The sequence below is a fragment of the Erpetoichthys calabaricus genome, chromosome 16 (genome assembly GCF_900747795.2).
Source record: "Erpetoichthys calabaricus chromosome 16, fErpCal1.3, whole genome shotgun sequence".
In the NCBI taxonomy this organism is placed as follows: Eukaryota; Metazoa; Chordata; class Cladistia; order Polypteriformes; family Polypteridae; genus Erpetoichthys; species Erpetoichthys calabaricus.
In genome coordinates this window covers 103450316-103470705 of record NC_041409.2, presented here as the reverse complement: position 1 = coordinate 103470705, position 20390 = coordinate 103450316, and the positions used below count along the sequence as shown (strand labels likewise).

The 20390-nt window shown below is 48.8% G+C and overlaps 2 protein-coding genes across 2 annotated transcripts in view; both read left to right on the top strand.

The window, feature by feature from the left end:
* aqr (aquarius intron-binding spliceosomal factor) overlaps nt 1–20390 on the top strand; it is an 869120-nt gene that overhangs the window by 147223 nt on the left and 701507 nt on the right. The window lies entirely within an intron of this gene.
* gjd2b (gap junction protein delta 2b) lies at nt 4673–6949 on the top strand. The gene is made up of 2 exons (XM_028821539.2): nt 4673–5584; nt 6086–6949. The coding sequence occupies exons 1-2, from the start codon at nt 5514–5516 to the stop codon at nt 6927–6929; spliced, it is 915 nt and encodes a 304-aa protein (XP_028677372.1). The 5' UTR covers nt 4673–5513; the 3' UTR covers nt 6930–6949.

Below are 20390 nucleotides of genomic sequence, written 5' to 3'. Positions count from 1 at the left end.
ACTCTTAGTGCGACCCCGCAGGTGACATCGTGAGAAGCGCCTCTTGAAACCCACCGGGGGCACATCCTGTCCACGGATGGATCCAGCTTTGTACCGCAGGTCTCCGGGGTTCGCGCCGGCCCGGGACGCTGACCTGGACAGAGCGGTACGCCCCCCGAGCTGGCTCTCGCGATGTTTTATAGTTACCCGACATCCCCGCCCACTCCCGAAGGCGCGCAAGAGAAGCAGGGGTCGAGCGAAGAGCTGACGTCACTCGTCAATAATAACGGCCATTCACAAAGTCCTGAGACCCCTGCGCTTTTTCGAGTCACTTTAAGTGGCTTTACTGTCACACCATCAGTGGCACGAAATAATAACAGGAACACTGAGGCGCAACATATCAACACTGGACAAGTGAGGGGCAGGTAAAGAACTGCGTACAAGAAGTAAATCAATCAATAATAAATAATAATAATAATAGGTAAGAAATCATATGATAGTAAATAAATGAACATAAAACACAAGAGGAGCTACGAGCACAACAAACGGACTGCCTAGAAACCAATGATCTGGGAGCAATGGGGCAGCGCAGAGCTCAGAGTCCGGACCACCGAGGGTCAGAAGCTGGTGCAGACTGGACGGAGGTGGGACACAGAGACCCTGGGGGGTTGGAGGGGTCCTCAACAAGGCTTTGCAGATTTCATTCGCTGTCTTACAGCCTTTGTGCTAAACTCGTTTCGATTCATTCGTTCCCTCATCAAGCAGCTCTCAACACCCAGAAATGACAAAGTGAAGACAGGATTTTAGGAATCTGCGCAAAACAAAACCTGATATCTCCCAACCTTTCTCAGAACCTCTGCTTTGGCTCAGGTGCCCCCCCATTCCATTGGAGATCATTGAGTTGATAGACATCCCACCACCCATGATTGCTTCAACGGAGTCTGAATGCTTGGACCGGTTTGAGTTGCACCTCTCCATTGTTTAGCAGACGCTGTTGGTCCCCTTAGCGCTCAAAGTGTCGTCCCCTCTCCCTTCTTAAAGGTGTCTTGGATGTGGTTGGACCTTACGTTCTGGACATTGTAGACGGCGGTCTTCACACTCGCTCAGGCCTGGCATCGTTAATAAACAAAACCAACACATTTGGATGCCACAGAGCTTCTAAACGTCTGGCTCACCTCCACATTGCATTTTCTTTCTAAACTCCTGGAGATGTTCGTCTTCCTACAACTACAGACATTTCGTCGAAGTCGTTGTGTTAGAATTCGGCCTCCTCTTTCAGTCTTCCTCTCTGTGCAGGTGCTCAGGATTGTGTGTGTGTGTGTGTGTGTGATGTCACCCATGAGGTCACTTGCTTGGCTCTCTTTTTGTATTGAATGTAGTATTTCCCTCTGGCTTATTGTCTTTTCATTTATTTAATGCCTTTATCTGTTTTAATGTTCTGTTCAGAAAACATCTGCATGCAAAGCTACACACACCTGTTCTCCATATAGGAGACTCTGAAGAGCACGGGAAAGGCGCTATATAAATGACATGTATGAAACGAAGTACTTGCGTCAGGTTTGGAGGCACAGCAGAGCCAGCACTTCAGGGGTCCTAAATGGTCTTCTAGTCGTTGGCGACTCTGAGGCTCCTGCCATCTTGTGGGTTTTAAATTTCACCGTGGCGTTCGACACCATGACATCGTCATCGTCGGACTTGAGCAGAATTGTTTGGCTCGTACCTGACAAGCAGAAGTTTCTCAGCCAGCTTGGGCGACTTCTCCTCGTCCTCGGCCCTTCTGGGTGGTCTCCTGTAAGGATCGGTTCTTTCTTTTTCCACTGCATACGCTGCTCTTATGAGGATCCATTGTTAGAAAATCAAAACATTTCCTTGATATGCCGATAAATCTTCCACAGAAACAAAACAAAACAAGTTCTCTTAAAACCTTCCTGGAAAGACATTCAAGTTTGGGCCGCCACTAAATGTTCTCAGTCTAAATGGCAAACAGAAGGGAATGTGTGGCTTGGACCTCCTGACCTCGCCGGTGTCCCTCTGACGTCCTTCTGGTGATGTCTGACGGAGCCTCTGAGTTCGACAAGCTGGTGACATGCGTCACTGAAGCCCGCTGTGATCACCTTGGGGTGTTTGATGCAGTCCTGATGATTTTGAAGATCTAATTCATGCCTTTGACTATTCATTACACACCAAATTCAACCAGTCATCCATTTTAGGCCAGAAAGCTGCGGCCGGCCTCCAAACAGGCACACGAGAGCACAGCGCCATCATGCCAGTCTTAGCCTCTCTGCCCTGTCTTCTGGGCTGTGATTGGAGCGAAACCAATAAACGTAATGTTGGTTTGTAAGCCTCTGAAGAGTCTCACAGTCTTCTTGCCCCCCTAATTCTTCCTCACATTCACTTTGTTCTTCTGAGCCGATGCTGGTGGTCCTGCCGAGGTCGAGCCCTACACTCATGCAGAGGTGGCTGCCCAGAAGCTGTGGGCTTGTCTGCCCCTGCACATGAGGGCTGGAAAGCCCACCTTCCCTGCTAGCAGGTGTTGTTTTATTTGATCTTGTTGATTTGGGTCATTTGGTGGTCCCGTCAGCACTTTGGCCAAACATGTTCTTCTATAAATAAAGTTGACTTGACTTGTCAATGGGATATTTCAGGTTTTTTTCTTTAAATCTATTTCCAGAAATGCTTAAAGTCTTTGTCTTTCTTTAGGAATTGAGTGATGCTTGATGAGGGGAAAACGAACTGAAATTATTTTAACACAAAGGCTACAAGAGAAGAAAATGTGCCGAAGTGCGGGGTCCGAACGCTTTCTGAAGGAGGCGCCATATTTGCACTTCCACCGTCTTTACCGGTCAGACGCTCAGCTCCAGACAGGAAGGAAACATCAGCTGAGAGTCACGCAGACATGCAGACGTCACTTGTCCAATTCATTCAGGGACATTGGACGAAGGCTGCAGCCCCACCTTGGACGGGGGGACATACGTGACGATGAGGAAATTCTTAGTCGCTCGTCTGTTTGGCGTCCTTCAGACCTTCCTGTTCAGATTCACATTTGAGGCTGCCGGTATACCGGAGTCGAGCGTGGCAGCCCGGTCATAATCAGAAAAGAAGATCTTACTGTGCACGGCGTCCGTGTTTCTGTTTCACTCCCATTGAGTCTTCACGTCCTGATCAGTGCGAGTTCAAGAGATTCAGGCAGAATTCTACAAAATGTCACCTCGGGACCAGGGGGCAGCTCAGCAAACGCACCTGCGACAGGGTAGCCCCGCACCGAGATTTGAGACCCTCTGTCATAAAAGATGTCAAAGAGAACCAGCTGAGCAAAACCGAGCTTCTGGGTAAACGGGACCTCCACCTCTCCGTCTCATCGCCTTAGCAGATACACGTGAATGCCAAAGGACGCCCTCCTTGAACCTGAGCGAGTGGCCAGGGGTCTGAACAGATCAAGCCCACGATGGCATGCAGAGCCGGGCAATACTTATATTATTTAACAAGCAAGCGGAATAATGCAACTTTTAATAGAATCCCAGGCACGTATGGACACTTTCGATGGCCTTCGCACAAGCGGTGTCGTGCAGGTGACATTGGCCAGCAGTCCCGGTAGTCGGGTGGCGCAGTGCTCGGCGCTCAGGTGGCTTCGCTCGCTTCCCGGCTTGACCGCCAGAGTTTCTTCTGCTGATGTTTGCCCTCCTCTTGAAGGAGCTCGGAATTGTCGCTGAACTGGATAAAAGCGAGTGCAGGCGATGGACGTGTGTCAGAGATCAACGGGACATGTGTGTGCGACACCCAGTGAATTAAATGACAACCCGTAATGCAGATATTCTTAAAGGTGAGCCTGTGGCCCATCGAATGGCTCCAGTGGAGATTCTGGGTTTCTCTCACCTCATGAAAACGTCCCCGTCATTTGCTGTGGTTATTGCAGCGACCTTCGAATGAGTTTAACATTTCAAAAATGAAAATTACAAAGACTCGAGGCACTTCAGTGCTAAAGGGTGTCACAATAATGCCACTCTTTTATTCACAATAAAAGTCACGAATCATGAATTATCAATTTGAAGCTGCCTTGACATTCAAACTGGAGTGAAAATCTCACATTCCAGTTATACTGGTGCAGTTGGGGGTTTGACTGCAGCAGGCGGAGTGGTGGCTCGGCGGCTATGGGATCTATGGGTTTGAATCCCATAAATGCCAATAGGGACTCTGCTCTGTTGGGTCCTTGAGCGAGGAAGGCCCTAAACCTGCAATTGCTGAGCGCTTTGAGCAGTGAGAGTAAAGAATTACAATCACATTATTACAGAGCTGGAGCGATTCCCAGTCGGGACGCCGGCTCATGAATGTTTACTCAGTCTCATATGTGGAAAATGGACGGGGTGGATGAAAGCTGTCGTCTTATTTAGCCAATCATCGTAAAGGCTCAGCCGGACAATCGGTGTCCCGTTAAAGTCACAGAATGGATGGCGTTTTACGGTGCACGTGAAGCGAGGTGACTTTCTGTAAGCGCGCAGCTTGGCTGCAAAGACCGCAGAAGCCAAAGTCGCCTTTCGCGCTGTCCTCGTCTTCACCTCATCTACCGATGGCAGAGACCAAGTCCATGTAAAGTAAACCAAGTTTTCTATCCTTCGATTATCGTTATTATCAGTACTATTTTTAATAGCACTACAATCGTAATTTTTATTATTAACATCATGGATTGTGCAAATGTAACAGACGTCGAATTTGCATTTTAAATGCCACACTGCCTTTTCCCACTGCTGGCCAAATAAGCGCCCACTGTGCTGAAGAAGACTACACAGGAGGCGAATGACAACGCCGGCGGGCAACCAAAGACATCTGCGTGTTTTGTTGAACAAATGAGCACATTTACAAGTCAGTGGAGCGAATGGCTGTGGCTAGCGAAGCTCAAAGGGCTCCAAAGAAGCAGAAGCCAAAGCGCTGACTGGCCAGCGAGGCGGGGACGCCGTCCGGTCTCGTAGGACGCACCGCGCACGGGCCGTCGCCTTAAACCCCCCCCACCCCCCGTGTAATCCCCCTCGGAGAGCCGCTCGGACTTGACTCTGTCTGCCACCGTTAAAAAGTCCATAAATAAAAGCCAAAACCCAGAGCTACCGCGAGGGAGACCCCCCGCCCCGTGCGCGGGGATTATCGCCAATCATTTTATTACAGATTAATCTGGTACCAGTGTCCAGAGAGTTTAATGAAAATGAGGAATGCTGGTGTTTTGGCAGCTCTCCACCAACCTGTCTGTGTGTGACGCAGGATGAGACTACTTAAAGGCACGCAGATTAGAGCTGGCAAGATATTAAATCCAGCCTCCCTCCCTCCATTCAGACGCTGCGCGGCTCAGCGTGCTGATCTGAAGATCGAAAATAGGAGGGCTTACAGTAATCGGCACTTGAGAGACGGAGAAGGCGCTCCAGCCGCAGACACCCATGGGGGCCGACACGTCCGCAAGCTGAGACCTCGGCGGTGTCCGAAAGAGACTTTCCCAAGCCGGGCTAGGGATTCGTGCCGAGCGCTGGCCCCGCATCTCCGGATGAACAGACATGGGGGAATGGACCATCCTGGAGCGACTCTTGGAGGCTGCGGTCCAGCAGCACTCTACGATGATAGGAAGGTAAGACGGCGGCCGGTAAGCAGCCCTGTCAGAGCGCCGACGTGCTCTCGCCTGGCTGTCGGTGAAAGTGCACTTCAGATCGGCTCACCTCTTGGGATGCTCGGGCGGCTGGCTGATCGCACATTCGCCGACGGGACTTTTCGGGCCATTTTTTTTTTTTTTAGTTAAAGTCGCGTGCCATTTGTAGGACGGGAAAAGCCGTCAAAGAGTGCCGGGGGCACGAGATAGCCACGGGACACACGGTGGGTAGTGGAAAACGGCGCCGTCCGCTCAGATGGCACGCGGCGGGCTCGCCTGCTCTCGTGGGCACCTCTAAGCGCGCAGCAATTCAGCACCGGACAGCTCCGGAGATCAGCTGGGCGCTCCGCTTGGCAGGCAAATGTTACATAAATGGCAGGAGATTTAGTGCCAGCGGGAGACGGATGAAAGCAAACACACGAGAAAAGAAAGTCTGGCTTCTGATGTTCTGTACCCACGTGCCTTCTGTCTGTTTGTTTTCAGGATCCTGTTAACGGTGGTGGTGATCTTCCGGATCCTAATCGTGGCAATAGTTGGAGAGACGGTCTACGACGACGAGCAGACCATGTTCGTGTGCAACACCCTCCAGCCGGGCTGTAACCAGGCCTGCTACGACAAGGCTTTCCCCATCTCCCACATGAGGTACTGGGTCTTCCAGATCATCATGGTGTGCACCCCGAGCCTTTGCTTCATCACGTACTCGGTGCACCAGTCCGCCAAGCAGAAGGAGCGGAGGTACTCCACCGTGTTCCTCACTCTGGACAAGGAGCAGGACTCGATGAAGCGCGAAGACAGCAAGAAGATCAAGAACACCATCGTCAACGGCGTGCTCCAGAACACCGAAAACCTAACCAAAGAAACGGAGCCCGACTGCCTGGAGGTCAAGGAGATCCCCAACTCAGCCCTCCGAACGACCAAATCCAAGATGCGGCGGCAGGAGGGCATCTCCCGCTTCTACATCATCCAGGTGGTGTTCCGAAACGCCCTGGAGATCGGCTTTTTGGTCGGCCAGTACTTCCTCTATGGATTTAACGTGCCCTCGGTGTACGAGTGTGTCCGGTACCCTTGCATAAAAGACGTCGAGTGCTACGTCTCCAGGCCCACGGAGAAGACGGTCTTTCTGGTGTTCATGTTCGCCGTGAGCGGGCTCTGCGTGGTCCTTAATTTGGCAGAACTGAATCATTTGGGATGGAGAAAGATCAAAATGGCAGTCAGGGGGGTGCAGGCCAGAAGGAAATCCATTTACGAAATTCGAAACAAGGACCTCCCGAGAATGAGCGTGCCTAATTTTGGTCGGACTCAGTCCAGCGATTCTGCCTACGTCTGAGACCCCCCCCCCCCCCCCCCCCCGCCATAAAAGCCAACGGGCGCGGGACGGCAGCTCGGGGAAAGGGAAGGACCGTCAGCTGCAGTGTCGTCCCGATGGCAAGTTTGGAGTCGTACAGAAACTTTGGGGACGGCGTACTGCACTCCTCACACTCACTCAGAAGTTCTCTCCTGAAACCAAGAAGTTCTGTACTTTGCACTACGTCGTGACACCTGGAGGGGCGTCCACTCGCCACGCAGCTTCGGCCGCCACCTCCTCCGAATGGCCGCTGTCGCGCTGGTGGTCTGGGGACTTTCGTTTCTTTACTCTGTTTGTATTTTTCACCGAAGGTCCATTGTAACAAAGCTCGGCTTCTTCATTTTTATACGGATTTTATTTTTTGTTGTCGTTGTCGTTGCCTGTTTTCACACCACCGACCTTAACGTACTGTAGTTGTTCTCCCATCGCAAGGCACAGCGCACGGCGGAGCAGGCAGACGGCCGGGGGTGCCGGCATTTCCTTAACGAGTTACACACCAAAGCGGCCAGCGCCCGAGCCTGGGAAGTGAGCGACTCTGTGGGGGGGCTTTCGTGTATTCAAGTGCCATACTTGTACATTCACACGGAACGGGGACGCCGAGGTGGCACCGAAGAGCCCGAGCCGTGCGGACAGCGCTGCGTCCTCTCTTTCTTGCTTTAATTCTATTTATTACCGTTTCAAGGTGACATTTTGAAAGTGCGAGTTTTCTTTTTGCATTATTTGAAAATAAAGCTGAAATTTTTTAGATTTTCTTTTACATGCTTCTTATTATGCCACGTGGAAAAGACCATTGAGCTTGTAATGGGGCGGGCTAGGGTGGAATAATAATAATAATAATAATAAAATGTCCTCCCCCTTTATAAACGTGTACACCATGTAAAACACCACCATACCTATTATTACTAGGATGATGATGATGTGATTAGACCCATTATGACTGGTGTGCTCTTCATCCTTCTTTCCAAGTGTATAGCGCCTTTCCTCTCTCGGCTTGCACCGATTTTATTCCGAGTGAAGCAAAGCACATGGCGACTTGTAAGGTGCTCTCATAAAGATGAAGTTGCCAGAGAGGGTCTTCACACCGATGCCACACGGGCACTATGTTTGCTTTCTGACAGAGCCATCTACGTGAAAGTTCCAGAACGACCCTTCACTTATTTGGACCCACAGCAGGCTCCATAACAGGTTTATGAAATCCCAGCAGGTTCCTGATTTAAAAAGGACCTTCTCTGTAGTCAAGCACTCAGGCTCAGGTCAGGTCTTCTTCAACTTTGTGTAGTCCTGCTAGCCAACACCACATTAAAGATTTCGGTTTTGTCCATAAATGAGAACTTTTTCAAAGCTTAAAATGTCCAATTTCATGTGCCAGGAGCCCTGCCTAAAATGACATGGCACTCTGTCAGGCAATCAGAACCACTATTGCCCAGTAAGATGCCATCACAGATCCAGGATGGCTGAGAGGCGTCTGTCTGTCTGTCTGTCCATTAACAGCAGTCCTTAGTTTCTTGCATTTTGAAATGTGTCGTCCTTAATGATGTGACACTTCAGGGGGTGGATTTTTATGAATGACAGTCACATGTTTGCAATGCCCACCTTACGCTAATGTTGTTCTCAATATGACACACAGAAAAGTGGGCACTGGACAAACAAAACTGCAAAACGTGTTAAGTTAAAAGTAGCAGCCCTGCCCTAAGCGGGACTTTTGCTTACATTCTCAACGTTACGAATCATAAAAACACAGCTGATGAAGACCCCCCAACTGCCCTGATCACCAGCACTGCCCTCTGGTGTCATTGAATGGGACGGGCACGATTGCTGGGCTGAATCATCACAGCTCTCCTGCTGTATGGCACTCTAATTCTAATGCCACGTCAACTAGCAGTGCCACAACCTGCTAATTTTAGAACGAACTTCATTTGTCACATTAGTTCTGACGTTTGGGCAAATGCCACCTCTGCTCCTCACCTGCCATTCTAAGCAGCCCATCCTCGGGTAGCGGGCAACATTTATGGGCTTCTCTCGGTCACCTTCATGCAAAGGTGTTTTTGAGCGGCTCCACCCCCATGGATCCCCACCAATCAGATGTCCACGTCTTTGTTAATGATGCGGACCCCCACAAGCTGCTCCTGTCCCCACACAGAGATCATTGCATCAGCCGGAGTGCCAGCTCGTTCCTTTTTCATGCCAGACACATTTCTTCATGTATAAAATTACTTTTTCATAAATAAGCAGGAGTTATTTTTGGAGTTGGGCTTCCTCGATTAAAGAGAAAACGAAGAGTTTGAACAGTCCTGCTGGGATTCTGTTTTTGTGTTTTGGTGACAATTTTGATGTGCCCTGTGATAGACCGGCACCCTGCCCAGGGTTTGTTCCTGCCTTGCAGCTGATGCCAAGTGGGACTGGCACCAGTCCATGTGACCCTGGTCTGGACTGAGTGGGTTAGTCAATGAAATGCTGTGACAATTTCAGTCCTTCAGACTCCAAAGGTCTACCATGTGTGCTTGGCTTTCCAGAGTCTCATGACAGCGAGCAGAGCTCAGTGAACAGGAGTGGGGTGGGCACTGAGCGACCAGTCCATCTAAAGCGGGCATTCAGTGTGGAAATAAAGCAGAGCAGCGTGTCGACCGTCACATCAAAGGGTTCACTTCCTTCTTGGTGGCACCACTGAAATCCCGGCCAGTAATGTTATGACGTGAGGACAAGCAGGGGTCTCAAAAACAAGTCCCAGGGATCCCCCTGTCATGTGTGCTTTGCAGGTCCTCTCGGTGTTCACTTTCATCAGGTGCTGGTGTGTGACCCGACAAGGACAGGTGGCACAGCTGAGGTCACCTGCTGCCTTGTGTCCAATGCAAGATGGCCAGCCCAGGCCGGATTCTCATTCTCATTCATTTCCTGATCCCAGGTCTTCCCCAGCAGTTCATTTTCATTTCATCTTTTCTTGTTGGTAGTTTTGATTTACAATGGCAGGTGCCACATGGCGCAGTGGTAGTGCTGCTGCTTTGCAGTAAGGAGACTGTGGAAGATTGTGGGTTCGCTTCCCGGTTCCTCCCTGTGTGGATAGCGCTTTGAGTACTGAGAAAAGCGCTATATAAATGTAATGAATTATTATTATTATTATTATTACACAAACAATTCAAATATTGGCTGTAACTGACACTCAGAAAGTGTCCAAGGTGACTTTACATGTCCTGCTTGGCCCCTGGTCTTGTCCAGGTTTGAGTTTTACGTGACACTTCAGTAAAGTGGCATTGTGTGCATCCTCACTTCTGAGGGCTCTGCTAGCCTGTTACTACCTGCACATCGAGCTCGGGGGGCACCCAGAAAGGCTGGGCGAGCTGACAAGTGAATTGTGAGGTGGTCACTCAGTCCACGTGCCACTCAGCTGATGGCTCCACTGACCCAATGCCTTGTGTGTCACTTTGTAACGGCCGAGCCCTTACCCAGCCAAGACCTGTGGCCTGGATAAACTGGTGAGGCTAATCTCTAAGTACCAAGCCGTACCTCTCACATAATATTACATATAAACATAAGCACACAAAAGCTGATATGTAATAACAGGTGGATTAATATATGAAACGAAACAATAACAAAAATGCAAGTTTCACACATAGAAAATAAGTATAGATGTAGATATGTATATCCCCCCACCAAGCTAACACCATATATATATATAATGACAAACCCCCCCTTGTCCCAGTAACATAACAAACACAAGACACAAACAACTATGAATGAATACAGAAATGCCAATGATAGAGAAGTGGAGTCCGAGTACACGACTGTCCTGAATGCGGATGACCGATCAACAGATAAGATAAAATGCAGCAACCTCACCGTGAATCCTCGGCGTGTGGTGGATGATGTCGTCCGACCCCAAGGTCTCTGGTGAGGACTGATTTGAAGGAAGTCCGGCGGAATGAAAAACAAACTGGCTATAAAAGCGCGATGTGGAGAACAGCCGGTAAAGAGGGTGCGTCGTCGTGAAATGTAATCTCCGTCGTTCTCCTCCCTGTTCTCTCCTCGTTGTTTATATGGGGCTCAGCCAGATGTAACTGATTGACTATAAACAGGTGTTTTCCATCTTGGGGCTGCGGTCTCTTTCCACCATCCATCCCCCCTGAATTTACGGGGACGACTTTCACTGACGCACACATTAAACAGCAAACGGGACAATGGAAACAAAGCGCACTCAGCACAAACATTGACAACACTACTATTAGTATGCAGCCCCGCTACAACGTCGTGCCTTTCCTCTCTCTCTGTGTCTGCCTTTCTTATTTACGTGTCACTGTCACTGTCACTGTCACATCACCTCATAGCCTTGCTGGCCCGTCTCTCCATCTGTTGTAGTGTTGTTCCTATGGACTCTCAATATAGTGCCTTTCCCACCCACGGTGTTTATCTCCCCAGTTCTGGAGCCCCCTGTGACACGCTGAGGGTGTTGTCTCCCAGTTTACCAGTCAGCCGTATTTTGCCCTCTCGTTGGTTTAATTTTGTCAACTGCTTTTTATTTTCTTTCTTTTATTGTGCAATCAGAAAAGCACAACAGTTGGATTTTTACATTTATGCGACATTTTGCTGCACCTTTAAATGTTTTTGTCCTTTGCTCTTTTTTTCTGCCTACTTTGTTCCCTTAATTATGACAAATGGCAAGGAGCGGAGCAGACACGAGTGCCAATGACACGGAATGGTGAAATGCTGGGAAGGCTGATCTATCATATAGCGCTGTCTCTGTTCACTTCTCCGCCAGTTCAGTCTCACCCACCGCAGCCCCCTTCTTGCCCCTCAGCTGTTTGTCTGATTGGATCCTTTTGCACTGTGGTGCCCTTTTTCTCCCACCCCATGCCCTGTACCCCTCATTTCCATATATTAGCGACTTTTCAGCACTTCTTCAGTGTCCGCTTGTTCTTTCTCTGCCCCAGTTGCCTTCATTCTCTTCTCCATGTTTCCTTTTCTTCTTGTTGCCAGCCTGGCTCTGCACTCTCTGGTGTGCCCTGCCTGTCACTATCAGGTCACATGACCAGAGACTCATTCCAGTGACCTTTGCCTGGAGATCTTGGGGACTCATGCCATCCAAGTGTGCCATTTATGTTGGGCCAATGGCCTGATGAGCAGGAGTTAGGGATGTGCAAGGTGGCTGGAGGACTGGGCACAGCTGAGCCCGAGTGCCTGGAGCTTGGTGGCGCAGCTCTTCTTACTGTGGTAAGGTGTGTGCCTATGGAATATTAACGAGGTGTAAAATACTGGGGACCATCTAATTGACCCTTTGATGCCGGAAAGCCTGAAAATCAAAATTCTGGGAGGCCTTCCCTAAAAATAATGAAAAATAACATATTAGGGTGTTGTAAATGACTCAGTGCCCACTACTGAGCAGCCGTCAGGGGTCAGTGAGTGGGCGCATGCTGGGTGAAGTGGACTGGGCAAGATGGGAAGTGGCAGCAGGCCATCCAACCGGGAATGCAATGGGGAGGATATGAGAAAGAAGGCAGCAACACATTGGTAGGAAATTAGAGCGAGGGAAGTAAAAGAGTGGCAGTGCCCGCAGTGCTCAAGGTGTGGACAGTGTGACGCCAAGGCAAGCCGCCATGTCTTGTTCCCTGTTCAGGTTTCACGTCTTGTTGTTTCCTGCAGCGCAATGTCCCACAGGGCCAGAGTAAGATTTCAGCGGTCAGCCAACACAGGGGCACTAATGTGGACCCCCAGTTACCACTGCAAAGGCCACTGGGACTGCTGACGACGCTGTAACAACAGATCACAAAGCAAACACCGAGTGTCAAGAAGGTGACCCTTTCACAAGCTCCTCCAACTGGCTTAGTCATGGGAAGGCAGGCACAAGGCAGGACTCGGCCTCAGATGGTGTGCCAGTCCATCACAGGGGGCACTCAGAGTCACCATCTTTGGGGACATCAGAGGAAATCTCTAAGTGGACAATAACTGGCAGAGGATTTCAAGCCAAGCTGCAGTGTGGCCTCCTCTGCCGTGACTTTTGAACATTTATTGATAGGCCCACTTTACTCTTCAGTCTCTTTTAGTGCTTTATCCGAGCCCCCTTTGAGTCACAGGTGGCGGACTCCTATTCAGATGGCATGGAACTGCTCAGGAGGGGATGGCACAGTGAACCAGTCAAGACGTCTTCATCAAGTGGATGCAGAGAACATTCACAATTCCCCAGGTGGGACTCTGGCCGATGCTGAAGGTGTGCCCTGTAACTGCCAGCTCATTTCAGTCGAATCCCTTGGAGTTGTCGAGTGATTGTGTGATTTGCCATCTTCACCAACTCCAAGGGCGACATGTGCTGTGCAGACACATCACTGGCCAAGCTGTTCTAAGTGAAGACCCGAACCTCAATGATAATGCTACCTTCTCAACAGCGCCCCCCTCAGGCCTGACGTGTACACAATTCTGCTGGGGTTTCTATGCCATCCCACCTGGCACACAAAGATGAAAGCCTGCAATGTGATGCCATCCTGTTGGAGAGCAGCTCTGCCAAATGATCGCAACCTGATTTAACGCTGGGCAGCACCTTGGCCCTGGCTGTGCCCCTGGCTCAGATCACTCGACTGTCTGTGTGGCATGTGCCTGCTCTCCTGCACAGAGTTTTCTTTGGTTGTCCTCTCATAACGCGGACGTGTGTGTCAGGTGAGTGTGAGGAGGTCCTGCGATGAACAGGAGTCCTCCGTGGTGTTGATTCTCACCTGATGCTGCTGAGATGGCTGCTGGGACCAAACTTGACCAAATCATTTGTGACAGCTTCGGGGGACACTCCGTCAAACATTAGGCCCAGTGAGTGACTTGGACGCCATCCTGGAGGTCCTGATTTAAAGGCCATTTCACAGCCCCCACCAGCAGGGCTGTAAGTACTTTGGGGCTCTTGTGTCCCCCCACACACCAGCTTTAAAGGTCTGATTCTGTGTGGTGAGACAACGCTCTGTGACATTTCTAGTGCCAGCTGCCACATTTCTCTTTAGACCCATCCTCATGTATAAAATAAAAGGTTAAAAGTCACCGTTTGGTAGAAAATGTCAAAACATTAGCTTTACTTAATTGTGCCTGGGAGCAGCTTGAAAAGTTGGAATTGCCCGCTCAATGTAGAGGAGAAATGGCCGGCTGACATTCCTCATTATCCGAGACTTGATGGATGAGAGTCTCTGCTCTGCAACTCTGAAGGGCAAACTTAAACCATGTGTTTGGGATGTAGGAGAGGAGAAGACCCCAGACAGAAGATGTGGGCTGATTGTGACCAGGCCCGGATTTGAGCCCGGTCTCCTGAAGCTGCTATCTGCTATCTGAAGGGGGGCACATGCTGATGTAGAAGGGCGTCCTCCTCCTCTTTGTTTGCCTACTGGTGCTTCTCGTTTTCAGTTTCTGAGGATTTAAGGAGACACTTTGTTTAAGGAAAAAAGCCCAGAAATCCATCCATCCATCCATCCATCCATCCATCCATCCATCCATCCATCCATCCATCCATCCATCCATCCATCCATCCATCCATCCATCTAATGTAACCTGCTTTTCAAAGCCAAATGGATGGGCTACCAATCCAGTGCAGGGCACATTCAAAGGCAGCGCGTGGCAAACTTACGCATACCCCCACATTTTCCCTTAACAGATGACTTCACAGTTAACCAAACCTGCACAGCTTTGGGATGAAAGCCCCGGTGGACATGGGCAGAACATGCAAACTCCTCACAGATGCTCAAATCCTGGCCTGTCTGGGGTTTACTTGGTCCTCTGGTGTTCCACTGCCACCCACGTCCCACTGAAGTGCAGGCTGTGTTAACTGGGTGTGGGCAGGGGTGTGCCACTTGTTTTATATTTGAATGAGTGAGACGAGACTGGCCGCGTTCGTCACTGGATTGAGTGCCTTAAGCTTAACTCACACAGACCTGGTCACTGATCATGAATCAGCTTGCACGGCCCATCACTCATCATTACTGCACATCAGGCCTCAGTGTCTTCAGCACGAACAACACACAGGTGCCCCCAGACCTAAACACCACTCTGGTGCCCCAAACCCACGAAGGCCGATACGCGTTTCAGTTATGGGGCGCTTACCATGCAGGGATGTCTCACTTTTACCGCACTGCTGCTCTATCACAGTGCCCTCCTCAGCCTAAAGATTAGAGCAAATGGCCGTCTTCCCATCACCAGGCACCCTAATGTTCACTTTACTAGTTATTAAGACAAAATGTAGAAAGTGGCGTTTATAAGGCCAAGGTGCCACCATGGGTCCTCAACATATCCTGCAGAAGATGTAGGATAGTGAGGAGGTCCTCCCAGACTGGCATCATCATCAAACTTCCAAAGAAGAGAGAGCTGGGTAACAGCTGGAGCGACGTCACCACACAGTCACTCACCAGCCACATGATCCTCCAACGGATCACTGCAACAGTGGATGCCGTACTCTGAGAGCAACAAGTAGGCCTCAGGAAATGAAAATCTCGTCTTGAGCACATCTCATCCTCCAGCAGATACTTGAGCAATCCCATAAATGGAACAACCCGCTTTATGCTGTGACTGTGGACTTTGCAATGGCAGCCTACCTCGGGTCTCCCAGTGGAAGACCTTGTGACTCTATGGCAGAAGCCAATCAGCGTCATCCGGTCAGTGCCTGAGAACTTCAAGTGCAGAGTCATTCATATGAGCCAAATGGCAGAAGCATTCCAGGCTGGAGCTGGCATCAAGCAAGGCTCATCCTCTCACCTCTGACGTTTTCCTTGGTTATACACATCATCACAGGGGGACGAAGACAGGGGATAACATGGACACCCAGTACAATGCAGAAGATTTGGATTATGCAGATGACATTGCTCTGCTATCAAGCAGGCACCATGACACTTTGCTGAAGACTGAACACCTCATCAAAACAACCAGAACCAAAGGCCTTCAAGTCAATACGCGGAACACACCTGAGTGGAAGACCCAACTACAGTGAATGGCAGACCCCTGGAGGAGGTCAAAGAGTTTGTTTAGTAAGGTTATGACAAATGGTGACTGCAATCCTGAAATTAACAGCAGAGTTAGCCAAGTAAATCAAGTGTTTGCTGTTCCTGAAAAACATCTGGAGATACAACATCCTAAATATCCACACGAAGATCAGGATATTTAAGAGCAACGACCTCACTATCTTTCTGTAAGGCTTGAAAGAAAACTGTAGTGTGTGTACCAACTGCGCCAAACACGGTCTGAGATGAGGACCTCAGGAGCTGCACTGCAATGGGAACCCGACATTTTACAGTTGTGTCAAAGGTTAAGTCGTGTCACATCTGCTGAATGCCATCCGACTCCCTCCATCAGACCCAAAGAATCCTGACGTAGAACAGTGGAAGCCAAGGCCGGACTCTCCAGACAAGCCCACTGCAGTGGCTGAAGGACAGAAATGGCGCTCCTCACCATCGCCTCAAGCAGCAGATGGCACAGAGATGACTGAATGAGCGGTTTATTAAAGGAGAATAATTCCAGTAGAAGAGAGAATGATAACAAATCTAAATTAATAGCAAAGACTGATGCATGGAGTCTTAGAAAGCTTAGTGAAAATAAATCAGCAATGTCAGAGGTGGGTGTTGTCCTGGGTGGGTGACCCATCAGAGTTATCTTCTCCAACGTCCCAATGCAATGGTGTCTCTCTGTTATGACGCGTCTCAGTCTCTGATGTCACTTCTTCTGTTGTCACTCTCTGATCCCTCACATGGACAGTTTTTATGTCAAAAATACACGTGGGGTTCCGGACCATGTGATGTTACCCACCTGTGATTGGCCAGCTATCCTGGTGCTGGATGGATGGCTCCGCCCCAAAGCCTCTCTGTCACCCGTTCTTTTAAATTCTATTAAATTGTGAACTGTCTGGCCATTTGAAACTAAAAGCACCATAAACTACTTAGAGAACAAGACACGAGCATTAAAGTTATAAACGACGGGAACAAAACACAAACAAATGTACCGACATATCTGGGTCACAAGGTATTAGTCGACAAGACAGGAAGAACGTTTAGAGCGGATGCTTTCAGTGTAAACTAGTTAGAGCAGTGGCCTTCAGGGGTCCTGTAAATTTATTTGTAAATTAGTTTGCTGTGATTTATAGCAAATCAAAGTTTGTTTGTGCAAAATTTAAAATATAAAACAGAATAGAGACAGCCAGTCTCTGCAGTGTCAAAAATGATGATATATCTTCCAGGACAACATGCAATGGGGTGGCAGTTCATCCATTCGGCTCCACATTGGGCTCACTGGAAGCTACTGGGCATGCAGCCCCCTGGACTGGATTGGGTGGGTTTGAAGACCCTGTGGCTTGTGTCATCAAAGAACCACCTGGAAGTAAAGATTGCATTGCAAGATTAATGTTCAGCCCTTACTGGATTCACGTTTCAAAGTCTCAGTTTATGGCCAATGATCCTCAATAAAACCTCTAAGATGGTGTTATGGCACAGAGACACATCAGAAGCTACGGGCATCGGCGCCCACATGGAATGAAGGGATGTCTGTTACCAGGAGTCACTCACTTCTCAAGGTGGACGTCGAGGTAGACTTAAGAAAAGAGTCCTAAATAGTGAAGGACTTACTGTAGGTGGGATGGAGAAGAGAATGAGAGTGTGAAGAAATGTGAAAAGGAAGAAAGAGAAAAGGAACGAGTAAGAGCAACGAGGGGGAAGGAGTGCAGAAGAAATCAAAACTGAGCAGCATGGCTGGCATCTTACAGCCGTGTTATCAGAAAGATGACTGGCTCAGCCCAAAGACCACCAATGGGAAATGGACCGCACTCTGAGACCACCCCAAGACTGTTTTGGGGCTCATTTATGGTGGGTGTTCTCGGATTGTAACGAGCTTCTCTGTCGGCTCTGGTTTGCCACCAGGGACATTAAATTCCATGATAAAACCCTTTGAAGACCTTAAATGACCTAAGAATGGCTTTCAAAACCCGTGCCAAGCACCAGTGTGGCTGCCAAGTCTATCTATCTATCTATCTATCTATCTATCTATCTATCTATCTATCTATCTATCTATCTATCTATCTATCTATCTATCTATCTATCTATCTATCTATCTGTCTGTCTGTCTGTCTGTCTGTCTGTCTGTCTGTCTGTCTGTCTGTCTGTCTATCTATCTATCTATCTATCTATCTATCTATCTATCTATCTATCTATCTATCATATAGCACCTTTCATATCTGTCTATACTTCATAGGTGCCCCACACCTCTATCCATCTTTCTAATTCACTTCATTTTTATGCCATGCTCTTCACTCTCTTATCCACACAAGGCCATTTCTCTGTTTGCCCGCCGTCCGACCACCTGTGTTTGTACCCTCCCCAGGGTGGTGCCCAGCCTGGGATTTACACTGCTGCAAGGCTCTCCCAGACCCCAGAATGCACCCCTCCGGGCCTGGCGTGAATGGCCCATCCGTTGCCCTTCCGTTCACTTCTCCTTTTTCCACATTCAGCAGCTTTGGCGGTGTACGGTTTCTTCCTTGACAAATTCCCTTTGGGCTCCCTTTTATTTATTTCTTTTTCTTAAATGAGATCCGTTTGTGAGCGAAACTGATGACTCTCACAGTGCTGCTTCTGAGAAGGATTTGCTGACACCTCGATTTAACGCTGAATAATTTGCAATTCTGAGAATTGACTTCAGTGTACTTCTCAGCTAAGAAACAGAAAAAAGAAGTGACCAGCTGTGGAAAACACGAGCCGCGTTAATTGAGGATGAGACAGGGTGTGAGCAAACTGCGGAGTACATGACCCCTGCAAACGCCATAAATATCAGCACATGGTGTCTGCTGGGCCGCGAGGGGCACGTCCACCGCTAGGGTGACAGCAAGAGGGAAAACGCTGGACTGAGCGCCTCAAACCCGCATCTCCCGAGTGAGGTAGTCTTAGGGTGCTCAGTACAGAAGCTCGAGAGGTGCTCAGTGGTATTAAAATGAGTCTCCATATTGGACATCTGACTAATTGTCAACCAGTTTGTGATTTATGAAGCCCCTGGAGTTGGAGAAAAAGTTCATAAACACTCAAGCGAAAAGGCTTTGTGACTAAATGAGTCGGAAATGATTTGCTTGCTTGGTTCAGAATGCGCACCGCTAGGTATGGTGTCCATAAAATACACAAATCTACCCTGGAGGGAAGTGTGAAGACCTGAAAAATCTGAAGGGAAGTCAGAAATGGAGCCCAGGATGGCATTAAAAATGCAAATGTGAATGGAGGAGAACAACTGGCATGGCGGAAAAGTCCTTAATACACATTTGTCCATTTGGGTTGGTGAGGGCTGTCAGAAGCACATTCTAGCATTGCAAACTATAGGATAACATAACGTAACATCACATAAGATAAGATCAGATAACATTCTCACATCCACTTTGTGAAATTTGATGTCGCCAGGGTACCAAAAGCCATGAGGCAAGAAACAATTTATTGAGGACAGGGTGCCAGTCCATCACAGTGCCAGTTAAGACCCACCAACCAGCCAAACCTGCTTGGCTGAGGGGATGTGGGAGGAAAATCAGAGCATTACCACAATGAATTTGAAATGAAACAACTCCGATGCAGTTGAAGTGCAGACTTTCAGCTTTAATTCAGTGGGTGAACAAAACGATTACATAAAAATGTGAGGCAACTAAAGCATTTTGTGAACACAATCCCTTCATTTCAGGGGCTCAAAAGTAATTGGACAATTGACTCAAAGGCTATTTCATGGGCAGGTGTGGGCAAGTCCGTCGTTATGTCATTATCAATTAAGCAGATAAAAGGCCTGGAGTTGATTTGAGGTGTGGTGCTTGCATGTGGAAGATTTTGCTGTGAACAGACAACATGCGGTCAAAGGAGCTCTCCATGCAGGTGAAAGAAGCCATCCTTAAGCTGCGAAAACAGAAAAAACCCATCAGAGAAATTGCTACAATATTACGAGGGGCAAAATCTACAGTTTGGTACATCCTGAGAAAGAAAGCAAGCACTGGTGAACTCAGCAACGCAAAAAGACCTGGACGTCCAAGGAAGACAACAGTGGTGGATGATCGCAGAATGGTGAAGAGAAACCACTTCACAACAGCCAACCAAGTGAACAACACTCTCCAGGGGGTAGGCAGGCGTATCGATATCCAAGTCTACCATAAAGAGAAGACTGCATGAAAGTAAATCCAGAGGTAAACTGCAAGGTGGAAGCCTCAAGAATAGAAAGGCTAGATTGGACTTTGCTGAAGATCATCTAAAAAAGCCAGCACAGTTCTGGAAAAACATTCTTTGGACAGATGAAACCAAGATCAACCTCTACCAGAATGATGGCAAGAAAACAGTATGGAGAAGGCGTGGAACAGCTCATTATCCAAAGCATAGCACATCATCTGTAAAACACGGTGGAGGGAGGCAGTGTGATGGCTGCCAGTGGCACTGGGACACTAGTGTTTATTGAGATGTGACACAGGACAGAAGCAGCAGAATGAATTCTGAGGTGTTCAGA

Coding starts and splice junctions, on each gene's coding strand:
- gjd2b (XM_028821539.2), top strand. CDS start 5,514: ATGGGGGAATGGACCATCCTGGAGCGACTCTTGGAGGCTGCGGTCCAG. Junction 5,585..6,085: donor CACTCTACGATGATAGGAAG/GTAAGACGGCGG, acceptor GTTTGTTTTCAG/GATCCTGTTAACGGTGGTGG.